Source organism: Motacilla alba, chromosome 15 (assembly GCF_015832195.1).
Source record: "Motacilla alba alba isolate MOTALB_02 chromosome 15, Motacilla_alba_V1.0_pri, whole genome shotgun sequence".
In the NCBI taxonomy this organism is placed as follows: domain Eukaryota; kingdom Metazoa; phylum Chordata; class Aves; order Passeriformes; family Motacillidae; genus Motacilla; species Motacilla alba.
The window spans coordinates 1951911-1968209 of NC_052030.1; the positions used below are offsets into that span (position 1 = coordinate 1951911).

A 16299-nucleotide genomic window follows, 5' to 3' on the forward strand; every position below is an offset into this window, starting at 1 on the left:
CTGCCCATTTCCAGTGTGCACTGGGCCTGCACCAGGACTGAACTGGAAAAATTTCAAACACAGATGAATCCAATTCAGAAGGAAAAAAAAAATTTAATGCTGTTGTAAAGAGCACCACACTTTCAATTTGTAACCACAACAAAAGGCTTTTAAACTATTAAAGCACTGCCTTGCTGTAAAAAAAATAAAAAGGCTGCTTTATTGCAGATAATTGGCAAATCTGCCCTATCAACAGAGATGGCTGGAGAGAGCAACACACTGCACTATTTCTAGATAATTTCAAGATTTCTATTCATTTCCTACCACAACTTTTACATTTTGCCCTGAAAATTTCATTTGGATCACACAATGAAATAACCCCAGATGCAAGGTCTGCCCAAGAACAAGCCCAGCACTCCAAACCCACTCAGGTACATGATTTTCTACCAAGATGGCAATGAAATGCCCACTTAGCTTCCTGTTGGAGTGAAAAAACCCCAAACCAACTCAAAACTCCCTTCCTGTTTAATACAACAATGATCCCACCCTGCTTGCTCTGACACCAAGAGCCTTCAGCTGCTGCTGCTTTCCCCTGATGGGTGCCAGGAGCTGACTGCTGCAGTGGCAGGTGAACCCTCCACCACCTGACACCACTGAGCAACCCAACAACCCAACCCCAAACCCTAAAACAACCCACATCAGAGACCACGCCTGCTTCATTTCATTTAGGAAGGCTGTCCAAAGTCTTGCTCTCCTGAGCACAACAGGGAGCAACAAGAAGCCTGTTGCTCACAAGGCCAATTTCCCCCTCTCCTGATACCCATTCCCTGATTCCTTCCACCACACCATACCAGGCTCCCAGCTCTCTCTACTCACAGACACATTTCTCCTTCTCTGATGTTCAACAGAGCCTCTCCACCCAAATAACTCAGCTTTTGATGGACTCACATTCCACTTTGCCCTTGTTCTTTGGAATATTTCAGTACAGACACACGAGAAGCAGCAGCAGAGAAGAGACAAGCTGTATTTTTCTAAATATTCTTCCCCTCAAGGAGCCCATTCTGTAATTCTGGCCAGACATGGATCTAGCTGTAAAAATTAGCCTGACCGTTCAGCTTAAGCTTTACAGAGATGCATCAAAACCTTGCTGAAATGGAGCAACAATAGGTGGAATGCATATGCCATAGAAAAACTGGGGAAAATTAAATTCAGATACAATAAAAATACCTACTCACTAACCAAAAGCATTGTGACTACTTTTCAGTGGCAGTAATGAGATGGACATTTTGCTCATGCCCTCCCACATGAGTGAAAGCAGAAGGAGCTGGGGTTAAAAGCTGCTGCTGCCCCACGATGAATGTCTGGGAAGCAGGTGGTGGAGTGCAGAGCACATGTGGGAGGAAGCAGAGCTGGAGGCTGGCACAGCTCTAATGAAGTGGTGCTGAAGAGGCAGACGATTTCATAAGGAGAAAAACATCAGGAAACTGGTCAAAACACAGAATCTCATCTGAAAAAGCTCCACTGTGCTGGATAGCAATAGCCAGAACAAATTTGGGGAAGAGGAGGAGGGGGAGGCTGATCCCTCTCCAGAGCCCCAGATGTCTTTATGGTTGCCTAATGACAATTATACTCAACCAATTAAGACACTGCTATCACAGTTGCATTGTTAGTAAGGCTTTGGCCCTGAGTGTTGATGGCTGTCTAATTAGTGTTTGTGCAAAGTACAACTGCAACTAATATATAAACTGACAAATACACAAAAGAAAAACTGTTAACAGGAACATTTTCCAAACAGTTGAGACTCCGCTCATTCAGTCCATGGCAGCAGCAAAGACAAACTGCTTTCTTTCATGGCTGGGGTACTGCTGGCACTGCAGAATTTCACTTCAAACCACAGGTCAACAGGACCCTTGCTGGGTTTCTGTTCAGACAGGATGCTGGTGCCACTCACTTTTGGTGCTGCCTCAAGCACACACCTCCAGGGCAAGGCTTGCTGCACCAAATCGGGCTGGTCACCAAAGACTTCTGATAAAACCCACCAGAAACCAGTTTACATTTTCCATATTTTCTATAAAGAGTCTGCAGCAAGGAAAAGGAAGGAGAAAGAACCCCCTTTGTTTCACAGTCAGGTCTGATTTCCAGAAGGCAAAGTCTGTTCAGTTTCCAGATACCTGCGGTGATCAACAAACCAAAAAAAAAAACCCAACAACTTTGTTTCAGGCAGTCAGTGACCATCTGTTAATACTCAAAAGATCTTATTATGAAGTCCTTACAATGTCAGTGCATTTTATTGAAGTCAGTAGGAATTTTGCTGCAGTAACAGTCTCTGTTTAAACGGATGGCTGTTGATAAGCAAGTAAAATAATGAGTATTTTGCATTGTCTTCCTCCAACAAGCACCTCAGAGCTTTCATCCTTATTCCAGCAAAAGCAACTCTCCAGTCCTTCCTGTGTTTAATTAAGGTATCAGCCAGTGCCCCCTCAGCAGGCTCAAGAATAAGGCCCAATTAAAGATGCAAACCCAAGCCCAAACACCCTCAAATTGGTTCAAATTGACCCTGAGCTCCATCTTCTCTCCCAGGCTCGAGTGAGACAGTGACAACTCAATGTCCAATTTCAAAACAGCTCCTCACCACAACCATGGCATGCTGGGAGGTACCTCAATCACAATGAAAAACACTGGAATTCAAGGGATTCTAGCACCTCCTTTGTACTCCTCTAAGTGAGGGATCAGTGATGGACTGCTCAGAAACATCTACCACAGGGTGAGGAGCCTCAAAGACTGGAAGAGGTAAAAGTTCCCAGTTCTCCCTGCATTCTCATTCCCAGGTATTTGGATTTTGCCATCTCTAACCAACAGGTAGCTTGGCTGAGGGATTCCTTAAGGAAAGCATTCAGGAAAAACTAATAGTAGCAGAAAAGAGCTACATGGCAGAAAGGAATATAAATAGAACCCAATGGCCAAAAATAAAACACAAATGGAACAGGGAAGAGAAAATTTTCAATTACATAGCAGAAAGCTACACCATTAAACACAAGGAAAAACAGATGGGGGTAAACCAAAACCAGAGTCTGAAAGAATCCTAATGCTGGTGGAAGAATGTAGAGTAGAAAATTAATCTCCCTGATTTCATCCAAATGTACTTTTGGGTTGCTTGATATATGAGTGCAGCCATGAAAAATGTGACTAATGTGTCCCAAAATGGATCTGGAAGCACTTCCAGATTTAGCATGTAGGAAATCCATTCTGAGCATCCTCATGATCAGTTCCCAAACTCTTCTGCTGGGAACCCAACTTTCCAGTTTACCAACCCACGCCCATCTGTGGACCCCTCACAAATATGGAGCTGCAGAGAGCTTCTACCTTCATTTTTAGGGCTTTATTTAGGAAATTATCCCTCAAGAAAGTGGGTTAAGCTGCTAGAGTGTGTAGTTCTGCAGCTCAGCACTGTTATCTGTAACAAAATTAACATTTCACCATCCTCACTGCTTTCTACCTCACCTTCTATATTAAGTGCATGCAAATGTCATACCAAGGGAACAGAAACAAGCCAAAGGGTTCTACTGCAAGGAAAACATTTTAATGAACATTTATAAAAGCAGCAATCAGAAAAAGCCACACTGTTTCTAGTAATTTGATTTTTAAGGCAAAAAAATCTCCCATCCCCTAGCTCCAGGTTCCAGTGGCTTGAATCAGCCCAGGCCCATTAATTAAAGCAGCTGCTCTACCAAGGAAACAAATTACTGTGGGTTCAGGAGAAAAAAATTATCTTTTCCATAAGAATTCAGGAGGCATTATGATGCAATTTGGGAAGGCTCTGTCCATGAGCCCCATTATGTCACAAAGGACAAAGCACAGATAAAACAGTGGCTCCAGTTGCAGACAGAGGTGAGAGAACAGCATTGGAGGATGCTGGAAATTGATCTGTTTGCTCTGGAAGGAACACAAGCTGCAACAGGCTGCAAGCAGCAGAGAGGAGTGGCATCACCTGGGCTCCAGGCACTGATGGTGACAGCCCAAAGAGTAAAAATGAAATCTTCAAGAAGTTTAGTGGAAAGAAGGATGGGTCTGTCTGGCCTTAGTAAAAAAACAGGATTTACAAGCTCAAAATTACTGCCTGTGCCTGAGAACACCAAAGGCATCACCAAAGGCATCACCTGCAGCAGCAAAACCCAGAGGCAAACCAAGAGCTCCAGGCAGGCTGCAAAAGCAGCTTCCACAGAGTCAGATCAGGCTTCACAAGCAGTTGGAGTGAAAAATCCCCAAACCAACTCAAAACTCCTTTCCTGTTTAATACAACAATGATCCCACCCTGCTTGCTCCGACACCAAGAGCCTTCAGCTGCTGCTGCTTTCCCCTGATGGGTGCCAGGAGCTGATTGCTGCAGTGGCAGGTGAATCCTCCACCACCTGACACCACTGAGCAACCCAACAACCCAACCCCACTCCGGCTTTCACCTGAAAGGCTTTTTTCAGGAGCTGACAGAAAAGCCAGCCTGGCTGTCACTAACAGGACCTTACCTAAGCCCCGTGCTCGTCTGTCAGCCGAGCCCTCTGAACTCATGATGTCATTCCCCGCTCAGGGTGAAAAGAGGAGCCCTGACACTGCTCCTTAACAATGATGAGATTGAGTGAAGAGAGCACAAAAGGTCTGGGGAAGGTTGAAGAAAAAAAAAGCAATTCTTTTCACCTTCTGCTTTCTCTGGCATCTTGGCTCACAGTCACTGGGAGGGGAAGGAGAAACGATGGAAGTTGTGGCATCTTAGAAGTGAAATTTAGGCAATTAAACAAGGCAGGGGTTTATTCAGGCTGTTGGAAGTCTTCAGTTTGTTAACTTTGATTCATTTTCATTACTAATTAATATTTTGGTTTCCTCAGGTCTGCACACTGAATTAAGATGCAAGAGCTAATAATAAATACCTTGAGAATAACCCACAAGCCCTATAGCAAAAAATCCAAATTAGATGAGAGTTGACATGAAGTTTTTAAAAGTGCAGGAAAGCTTTTTCAAGCCTTTCGGGCTAGTTTCACACATCATTATGAAACTAAAGAGAGTGGCAAGCCCAGCTTCTAAAAAGTCATTTGCAGGTCACCTTTGAGCAGGAGCAAAGTGGAATGGAAGGTGATGGAAGAGAACAAAGGAACTCACCATAAAGGAGCAGCTACTTGTGTGTAGATGTTGCTCAAAATGAGTTAAACTGAAAGGCCCAAATTGTTTGTGAGTGCTCCCACAAGACTCACCAGAATGAAGACAACTGTATAAAATCATTTCAGCATTTAGGATGTCAGCATGAGAAATAAATGTCCAGATTCCCCTAACGAACCACAAAGGGTATTTAGGAAGCTCTTCCTTAGCTTCTCATTGCCTTTATCAAGCATCGCTTGGGAAACACCACCTGTGCCAGGTGTGCCCCACCCTGAAAAGGGAGGAAATGTGAATCTGTTGGTTTATCAAGGCAATCAGCAGATGAATCTCACCAGTCCTAACTCCTCAAATCTCAAGGCAAGCAGGCAGTACTTAGAGGGGAAAGGAGGAAAACAACTGAAATGAAAATTTCAAGAGAAGCCAGAGCTGATTTCCCAGTCTGTAAGAGGGGCATGGACTCCTCACAGCATCTGCTCAGTTTGTGGCCAAGCTCTTCACTACCAGGCCACCACTCAGTCATGGAAAACTGAAGAAAAAAGAAAGAAAAAGATGACACTTTATAGTTCTGGGTCTTGGGAAGGGTGGTCTGACTCTGGGTCTCTTTTGTTTACTTATTTTCAGAGCCAGCAGCAGCAGCAGTGAAGCCACAGTGCTTTTTCCGCAAGCATTAAAAAATTAACACATCCCTCTCAAAGCCCACCTGGTGTGGTTTTAGGGGTGAGCTGTGAGGGGAGATGGGCACCAGCAGCACAAGGCAAGCTCCCAGCAGGGCTCAAGAACAGCCACAGGTGAATATTTCAGAGCTAGTCAGGAGCAACAGTCTCAGGATGTGCCACGGGCATGTCACACCATGGGATCCTCTGGAATGACAAGGTCAAACAAGGACCAGATGCACGTTCTGAGATTGCTCTGTCCAGGAGGACCCAACCTCTGAAAAAAAGGTAGCAAAAAAGTAGCAATTTTACTGTCTGAACAAGCATTTGCTTAAAAAAAAAAAACCCATATAAATCCAGATTTCAGTAAGAGAAAGTGAAGCAACCCAGGCATTCTGCACAGTAAATGACAGCATTAGGCACAGGGAGCCTCATCACCAGCAGGAATTTCTAAAAGCCAAGCAAGCAGCTATATAATTGCTTTAAGTAAGCTCTGACTTAGGGCTGAAACTCCATTTGAATGGGGGATGAGGGGGAGAACATCATCCCTTTAGAGAAGATCCTTCGAGACGTGTAACTGTAGAAAGGCTGGCAAATACAACATTGATTGGGAGTGAGGTAACCACAAACACCACTGGCTCAAATGAAAAGGGATTCAGGGGCTGACCCAGAAAACAAGCCCGGTAACCACCGCGATGAAATTTTAATGACAAACACAAGAAGCTCTGCGTGCAGGCCAGATTGAATTATCTGATGTCAGGCAGCACAAAGGGGAGCTGCTCGCTGCCACCTCCGCTCCCAGCTCAGGTTGCACTCAATCAATCCTTGATATTCTGCCATCTCCTGGCCTCAGCCTGGCCAGCAGCGTGGGGACGAGTGGAGAGTGCATGGAATAGGAGCATTTCTCTGGGTATTTCTGTGCCTTTGCTTCCTTCACAGATTAATAAAGAGCTGCTCCTGAACCAGCTCAAACTGTGCCTCTATAAATCACAGCTGCTGGTTTAAGTCACTCTGCCTGTGTAAATTCTCTTTCAGAAAGATTAAAAAGCTCTACAGCAACTAAAATAAAAATGATTCCACTTTGCAGCAGAGTTTGAAGCAGGACAGTGAAGATGACAAGATCATGCCCAGCACAGCACAGGTTCAAATCAATCAGTGATTCCAGGCTTGCTCCAAGGGACTCCCAACCACACCAACCCCAGCATTCCTGCTCTCTCCAACCAGAACTCCTCTCAGCCCAACTAGAACTTAATCTTGCTGCTGCCAGAAAGAGTTAAAGATGTTTCTATAAATACAGTGGCAACAAAAGGATTGCTAAGGAGAATCTCCATCTTTATTGGATCAGAGAGAAACAGTGACAAAAGATGAGGAAAAGGCTGAGGGAATTAAGGCTCTCTCCTCAAGGCACCCAGGCTGGAAAACAGGGGCAGGGAGCAGAATGAAGCCCCCATGATCCAAGGGGAAATGGTTGGCATCCTGCTGCAGCCCTTGGGATCCACCCCAGGGTGCTGGGGAGGGGGGCAGAGCTCACCCCAACACTCCCCACCCTTTCCCAGCAGGGAGGTCATGGGCCCTCCTTTCCTAGGGGATTGAGCTCAGCAATCAGTGAGCTGAGCTCCGTGATGCCCATCCAGGAGCTGGGCTGGAAGGAGGATCCAGGGAAATGCTGCCCTGTCAGCCTGACCTCAGTGCCAGGCAAAGTTCTGGCACAGAACATCAGCAGGGCCAAGTGCTGGGTCCTACCCTGGGCCACCACCTCCCCAGGGAATGCTGGAGGCCTGGGCAGGAGTGGCTGCACAAAGTGGACAAAGCCCTGGGCGTGCTGGTGACAGCAGCTGGTCACCAGCCCAGGTGTGCAAGAGGGCCAAGGGCACCTGGGCTGTCCCAGGGCAAAGCACGGGGCACTCCTGGGGCACCTCCAATCCTCTGTCCAGTTCTGGGCCCCGCATGACAAAAAGGACCTGGAGGGGCTGGAGCACAGGACTGGCTGAGGGAATTATGATCAAAAAAACCTGCTAAAAACTGAGCAGCAACCTGAGACAAAAGAAAGGTCATGGCCCAAGCCACTGGGTAGAAAATCCTTGGGAAATGCCCCACAGTTCTGGATTAGCAGCACCAGGCCTTGCACACTCAGACACAGGTCCTTCTGTAAGCACTGATCAGTCCCATGCAAAGCTGAGCACAGTGTTTGTGGAACAGGAGAGAGAATCATTAAATGTAACAGATAATTGATATTTATACTGAGAGGAGAATTGACTTTGTAAACCTCAGCTATTAAATTACTTCTTCAGCACTGAAAGAACACAACAGTTTGCTATTGATCACCAGATTCATTACACTTTTATGACAAATTTGAAAGCACAATGCCATTAAGTTCAATTTTATCAACTGGGAGAGACAGGGGAGGGTTATGGTTGGATTTAAAAAACAAAAACACAGCAAACAACAAAACCCCAACAACTTCCTTGATATCCTAAATACTTACCAGATGCACATTAAGTATTTCTCTGCACAATTTGCTGATGCCCTCTGAAGTTTTAGTTATAACTTGAAGTCTCCCTTGTTTGATATTTCCCATTTACCAAATTAAGAGACCAAGCAGAGTGAAGGGCAAGCAGTAAACAGCAGGGGATATGTTATATTTTTTTGTGTTCTAATACTCTAAACTCTTCATTTACTAACCAGGTAAATTCAAACAGCTGAATTCTAATTTCCTCATGTTGTTTTATCAAACACATGCTCACAGCTTCATAAAGAGATAATTCATTTTCCAGAGACATTACTGGAAAGCCATTTAAGGGAACATCATTTTCCCTAAAGGATACCCACGTGCAGATTTCCCTCAGTGGTCTCTTACCTGCTCACCTATTTTCAGGAACAGGAATTATTTAATTGTACCACACCCCTGATGTAAATTCATCAAGAGAATCAGGAGATACTGGGGGAACTGGAGAACCAATATGAAAAGAGTGTGTGCAACTGTCAGAACCCAACTTCTCTAATACACCAGTCCAAAGTATGGACTATTGGAGTTTAATATGCAGGATTCATAACCTTGGCTTATTAAAACTTCAGAAATGTAATTTAATCTGCATAACTCCTATCTACTGCACGTTTGGATATAAATGCAATGGAGAAAATGAAGGTAAAGAAGAGCTGGAGGTTTTGACAGCAGCATGGAGACAACTGGGTTTGCTGCCTGATAGTTCAGAGCCCTGCTCTCAGCTGCCCAAGAGCATTCAAAAGCATTTCCAGGAATTAAGAGTTTTCCAGGCATCTTTCTTATAACCAGTCTGTGAATTTTGAAGTATTTTAGAAGCAGTTTCCTCAGTCCCAGGCCACTAGCATGAAGTGCTACCATTAAACACTGAACTCTGGTATGTCAAGGACAATGTCCCAGCTCCCCAGGATACCATAATTTTTATTTACTCATGTCATTTCTGGGGGGTTACTAATTACTGAACCTGTGAAATTCAAACAGAACACAGGAAAGCCTCACACTTACTGGGAGAATCACCGTAACCTCTTCTAAAAATTTGTGACACTTAAAATTGTATTTAAGAGTATAAACCATATGAATAGGTAACATTAAACCAAGGTCCAGAAAACTTCTATATTAGGAAAAGAGAAGTTTGAGTTTATCTATTCGGAGTAGGTTATTTTCCTCCCAGGTTGTCTTTTAAGTAAGAATAGAGAAAAGTAACAGTCCTTCCAAAGTTATTTTTGTGCTGTGACAAGATACCCTTGTGATTAAGAGACTTTTATGAAAAAACATTAAAAAGGGGGATTTTTTCAGTAGATGTGTGAAATGTTAATACATTCTGGGTGCTTCCACAAGCCAAACAACAGATGGAGTTCATCAGAAAACACCTGAGTTTTTACAGGGACTACTTGTACATGAGATAACTTTTAAACAGTTCCATAAAAATTTGAACTGCTGAGGTAAATTGTAGATAAACATCCTCATCAGTCACTTAAGGACAGCCTGTCTCAGGAACTGCAGGTGAATCCATTCTTATGCTTCAAACAGGTGCTGCTTTTGAATTCATTACAAGAAGCACTTGAGATTTCAGATGGTGAAGGTGGAGTGAGCCCTACTCAGCCTGGTAAGGGTGGAGTGGGCATTACACAGCCTGGTAAGGATGGAGTGAGCTTTACACACTCTGTTAAATATGGAGTGGGCATTACACACTCTGTTAAATATGGAGTGGGCATTACACACTCTGTTAAATATGGAGTGGGCATTACACAGCCTGGTAAGGATGGAGTGGGCATTACACACTCTGTTAAATATGGAGTGGGCATTACACAGCCTGGTAAGGATGGAGTGGGCATTACACACTCTGTTAAATATGGAGTGGGCATTACACAGCCTGGTAAGGATGGAGTGGGCATTACACACTCTGTTAAATATGGAGTGGGCATTACACAGCCTGGTAAGGATGGAGTGGGCATTACACACTCTGTTAAATATGGAGTGGGCATTACACAACCTGGTACGGATGGAGTGGGCATTACACAGCCTGGTAAGGATGGAGTGGGCATTACACAGCCTGGTACGGATGGAGTGAGCTTTACACACTCTGTTAAAGGTGGAGTAGGCATTACACAGCCTGGTAAGGATGGAGTGGGCATTACACAGCCTGGAAGGATGGAGTGGGCATTACACAGCCTGGTAAGGATGGAGCGAGCTTTACACACTCTGTTAAAGATGGAGTGGGCATTACACACTCTGGTAAGGATGGAGTAGGCACTACACACTGTTGCAACTGCAATGGATGTTACACATTCTATATTCTCTATAGAGGATGGAGTGGGCATTACACACTCTACAAGATGGAGTGGGCACTGCAAACTGTTGCAGGTGCAGTAGGCATTACACACTCTATAGAAGGTGGAGAGGACATTACACATTCTATAGAGGATGCAGGGGGCATTACATACTCTACAGAAGGTGAAGTGGGTATTACACACTCCATAGAGGATGCAGTGGGCAGTGCACACTCTATGGAAGGTGCAGTGAGCAGTGGAGACCCTGCTGCAGGTGCAGGGGGCAGCGCACACTCTCGGGAAGGTGCAGGGGGCAGTGCAGGTGCAGCGGGCAGCGCACACTCTCGGGAAGGTGCAGGGGGCAGCGCACACTCTCGGGAAGGTGCAGGGGGCAGCGCACTCTCGGGAAGGTGCAGGGGGCAGCGCACTCTGGAGAAGGTGCAGGGGGCAGCGCACACTCTCGGGAAGGTGCAGGGGGCAGCGCACACTCTCTGGGGAAGGTGCAGGGGGCAGCGCACTCTCGGGAAGGTGCAGGGGGCAGCGCACACTCTGGAGAAGGTGCAGGGGGCAGCGCACACTCTCGGGAAGGTGCAGGGGGCAGCGCACACTCTCTGGAGAAGGTGCAGGGGGCAGCGCACACTCTCGGGAAGGTGCAGGGGGCAGCGCACTCTCGGGAAGGTGCAGGGGGCAGCGCACACTCTCGGGAAGGTGCAGGGGGCAGCGCACACTCTCGGGAAGGTGCAGGGGAAGGTGCACACTCTCGGGAAGGTGCAGGGGAAGGTGCACACTCTCGGGAAGGTGCAGGGGGCAGTGCACACTCTCGGGAAGGTGCAGGGGGCAGTGCACACTCTCGGGAAGGTGCAGGGGGCAGCGCACTCTGGAGAAGGTGCAGGGGGCAGTGCACACACTCTCCGGAAGGTGCAGGGGGCAGCGCACTCTGGAGAAGGTGCAGGGGGCAGTGCACACACTCTCGGGAGGTGCAGGGGGCAGTGCAGGTGCAGGGGGCAGCACACACTCTCGGGAAGGTGCAGGGGGCAGCACACACTCTCGGGAAGGTGCAGGGGGCAGCGCACACTCTCGGGAAGGTGCAGGGGGCAGTGCCAGCCCGTGCTCACCCTGCCATGACCACGCCGTCGCAGCAGTGGACGTCGCACAGGACGCGGCCGGGCTCGTAGTGCAGCTGGCTCACGGCACCCACGCGGTTCTGCAGAGAGACACGGGGCTTGGTGTTCCCATTCCGTCATCCACAAAACCTGCTGCTGGCCATCTCCCAGCTTTGCTACTGCTGCTGAGAGAAGGCACATCTACCCCAAATCCCCCCCAGCAGCTTTCAGCTGGGAAAGAGGAGCTGCAGAACACAACACCAACTCTCCTCTCCCACTTGCTCGAAGCACGTTCCCATTTTTCCCCATTTCTCTAAGGAAAATCCCTCTCACCTTCCAGTTGGTTTTCAGCATGTGCTCTCTGGCTCTGCAGTTTTTGAGGGCGAGCTTCCAGCAGGAATGGTCAGAGATGCTCATGTCCAGCAGGTATCCCTCCTCCTGGCACAGCCGGTACCACAACACTTCATCTTCCGCAAGGATTTTCCACGTCCTGCTGACCTAGAAATTAATGTTTATATATGGATCTCTCATAAATGGATAAGGAAAAATGAGATTTAATATGAAATATTAATAGTATCTGAAATATAAATATATAAATTAATACAGGCCTGTACTAAGATGAAAGTCTTACTTTAACAAATATACTGGTTCAGTCTTTTTACACCTGAGTGTATAAAAACCCCAGACTCTTACCAAAAGGCTTGTTTTCTGTGGTTTCTTCAGGAAATAACTGAGTTTATACTCCACTAAAACTCCACATAACATAGACACCAGTTTAGTGGCCACACCGTCAACGTGAAATATCAGTGACTGGAAAGTTTTGACAGAAAAAGCAGCAAGAAAACAATTAAGAGAGAATTGTGAGCTTAGAGCAAAAATATGAATATATTTTCATATTTGTAGCTAAGAAACCCTCTCAGATCACAGCACCATATCTCTGAAGTCCCACTGACAATGCCTGATTAGGGATATGACATTAGTGATTTATAACCTATTGTGTTACAGTATGCATAAATAGGAATGAATTATTAAGTTTTTCAAGCAGCCTCAAGTTGCTGCCCATTCCAGAGAGAACAGCTTCATCACAATCAATTGTGGGCTCAGAATTAAAGATTCAAGAGGTAAGAGCCAACTTAAGTAGCTTTTTTTTTCCCTCTGTAATTCTTAATTTAAAAAAACAGACGTAACCAATGAAAGCCGTGACTGGTGAAAGCAGCAATCAATTGTGCTCTGGTTCTAAAAAGATTAAAAGAACCTTCTGAGACTGACATCATTTTTAGTAAGTTACAATTAAGCATCTAATGCTCATTTCAGTCCCCAGATTATGCCAAGAATCCAAGCATCCCATGGACACAAATCTCTTTATATTTATTTGCCATTTTTTCCATAGTCACACACCCAGAAAATGTTTCATATGATGTTTAATAAGACTAAATGTTTAATAAGAAGGGGTGATCTGAGTAACCTGCAAGTGTTTTTAAGGTTTGAGACCTACAGAGAAAAGGAACATCCAAAAGCAGCAAAATGAACATTCTGAATCACCCAGAGCCCTCAGTGCAAACTGGCGGAGGGAAACAATCGCCTCCCAGCCTGTGACAAAGGAAACAACCTGCACAGGGCAAGAATAATGCCCTGAAATGACAGAACCAGCACTGAGGCTTCTCCAGCAACGCACAGCACCCTGGAATCAAAGGGCTGAGCGCTCCTGTCCCTAGAGGGACACACTCAGCAACTTCAAAAGCACCAAAAAGAGGCAATCCCAAATCCAAACCATTAGGAATTTGCTCTCAATTTGATTTGAAAGTAGGATAAATATCTGTGTTATTGCTCCAAGAATACAAAAAAAAAAAAAAAAACCCCAAAGCAGCTTTCTGCTGACACACCAAAAGAGCAGCTGTGGTGCAGGAGTGGAGCTCCCCAGGCAGAACCTCTGCCCCCTCCCCAAACAGCAGCACATTTTCCTGACAGGGACAGGCTGAGCACACGCACAGGGAAGCACAGCCAAACCAGGCCAGCTTTTGCCTTGCTTTCCAAAAGCAAAATCAAAAATAAACACACACCTTTCAGCCTGCCAAAACAGACAATATTGCACAGACCTTTCAAGTTTCAAGGTCTTAAAAACATTTTATAAAGACAGTAAAACAAAAGAAAAGGGGGGGGAGCTACATAAAATTTCTACTGCCTTTTCAACTTTCAGGGGGAATAAAGATCCTATCCTATCCTGATTTTTTTTCAATCAAATTACAGCAAACCCTGCTGCTTTACAAGCCTGAATTTCCAAAGGGTCCCTAACCCAGCCCTTTCTTACAGCCCCAAACTCGCATGCCAATCCCTTGTAAAACCCCACTGAGCGAGGCTCAGCTGCACGAAATCACTAATAAAGAGTCTCAAGCATTTCACTTTACAGCACCACTGTGAGCTGCAGCATTAAAACCAGCCATTGGCTTCGAGTCAGCTTTATTAGATCTGCTTGACTCGGAGTTTCAGGTGAGGCCCCAAAAGCCAGGGCATTATGGCTTTATTTACATGCACCCAAAAGCTGGGTGCTGGAGAGGAGCTGAGATGTGCAAAGCTCTTGTTAAAACTGTTTCCAAATCTAAACCGCACAGAAACTCCAGCAAGGATCAATGACAACGTCTTACAGACTTGTTTATAGATTTGGAGTCCTGAATTTAATTTTGTCTTCAGTGTTCCTATTATCTTTTTACAACTGTTCTCAGCAAAGAAAGTTTGGGTTCCCCTGAGCTCCACAGAGGGACAGTTTTATATTTTATAGTTCAGCAAGTAATAATGTTCTGAAGGACTTCAAAAGCTTTTGCTGACACAGGCTTTGCTATTTGGTTTTGCCTCTGGGGGATATTTTCCCCCCTAAAAACCCCACCTCTTCCATCAAATCCAAAATTTCTTCTAATCCCATCTAAATCAACTGGCTCAAATCCTAATGAAGGTTTATTCATCCCTCTGCATCTGATAATGGTTTTTATTTCACTGGGTTTATTTTCTTCCCCAGACACACAAAGGCAGAGTCAAGGCTCATTTGCTGGGACCAGGGGCCTCAATTAGAACTAGCTGGACTTTGAGCTCGGTACAAAAAACAGAGCCAAGTGTTTAATCCAAAGCCATTCTGATGGAAGCTGCTCATCTTTTCTGCTCACAGCCCTGAGCACAAAATGGTTTGGCCTGGAAGGGGCCTTAAAGACCACCCAGTACCACCCCCTGCCATGGCAGGGACAGTTTCCACTGTCCCAGGCTACTCCAAGCCCTGTCCAGCCTGGCCTGGACTCCACTTCCAGGGATCCAGGGGCAGCCACAGCTGCTCTGGGAGATCCATCCCAGCCCCTCCCCACCCTCCCAGGGAACAATTCCCTATTCCCAATATCCCATCCATCCCTGCCCTCTGGCAGTGGGAAGCCATTCCCTATGTGCTATCCCTCCATCCCTTGTCCCCAGTCCCTCTCCAGCTCTCCTGGAGCCCCTCCAGGCCCTGGCAGGGGCTCTGAGCTCTCCCTGGAGCCTTCTCCTCTCCAGCTGAGCACCCCCAGCTCTCCCAGCCTGGCTCCCAAGCAGAGAGGCTCCAGTCCCTGGAGTATGTCCTCTTCTGCTCTCACTCCAGCAGTTCCAGGTCCTCCTCATGTTGGAGACCTCCCAGCCAGGGGCAGCTCTGCAGGTGAGGTCTCACCTGAGTGAGGCAGATGGGCAGAATCCCCCCCTCCTTTCCTGCTGCCCCTGCTGGGGGCTCAGCCCAGGGCAGGGATATCCCAATCCATCCACTTCTCTGCACTCTCTGGGAATCACAAGGAGGATGGATGATGGCTTTTACCCATAAACAACCTTGATACAAAACCATGCTCAAAAAAACACATTAAATTTTCCTTTTTTAAATGTATAAACATTGAAGCCTCAACAGTTTGACAATCCCAGAAGCCCTGGAAGCAAGCAGCTGAAATTCTTGATTTATGCACGACAATTCATTCCTAAATTCCTAGAAACAGTCTCCCTCACCCTAGACACATACACAATTCCTGTGTTGGTAAACACTTCTAAACCTTCTCTAAGATGAAAACCTAACAGGTCAAGGGAATTTCCCACTGATCTGTTCAGAAGCAAAACTGCCAAAATTCAGTGCTGCTGAATTCAAACACATCCCCTCATCACCAAGCTGAACCATAACGGCCAGCTTCCCAGGCCACGGGCAAAATAATTGTACCTACAGTATCAGCCCCAAATCACACAAGGACATTCCAGTTTGTCACATTTGTGGTGTCCCAAGAGATTGTTTTTCCTTTCCCTCTACACCCTGACCAGGAGGAAGGAGTGACTGCTCCCAAACCCGCTCACAGTCACGGGAGAGTCACTCATGGTACAGATATTTCTGCCAATGGTCAGAACACAATCAGAAAGTGCTCACAGGGCAAAATTCTGCCTTACCCTGGCCTGTTCTGTGCTACATGAAGCCCTGGATACTTTTCCCCTTGAATTCCAAAGGTGGGATATCGACAGGGACTGGTGTGGTGGATGCTACAGTAGGTCACCCCCCTACTGCAGACCCAGCAGAGCTCAGGCACTGAGGACACATTTACTGACTTCTGTACTTCCAGTGCCACACAGACAGGCTGTGGTTTACACTGCTAATTCCAAACATCAAAGAA

General features: G+C 46.2%; 1 protein-coding gene across 2 annotated transcripts in view; it reads right to left on the reverse strand.

Annotated features, from left to right (window-relative positions):
• Positions 1-12456, reverse strand: part of FBXW8 (F-box and WD repeat domain containing 8) — a 48191-nt gene extending 35735 nt beyond the window's left edge. The window contains exons 1-3 of one of the 2 annotated variants that reach the window (XM_038152412.1): positions 12344-12456; positions 11984-12148; positions 11663-11751 (exon numbers count right to left, since the gene is read on the reverse strand). In XM_038152412.1, coding sequence (XP_038008340.1) covers positions 11663-11751; positions 11984-12148; positions 12344-12415 — 326 coding nt within the window. In that variant the 5' untranslated portion in view covers positions 12416-12456. The remainder of the gene's footprint in view (positions 1-11662; positions 11752-11983; positions 12149-12343) is intronic. The other variant, XM_038152411.1, reaches the window with a different exon arrangement.
• Between the last annotated feature and the right edge of the window lie 3843 nt (positions 12457-16299).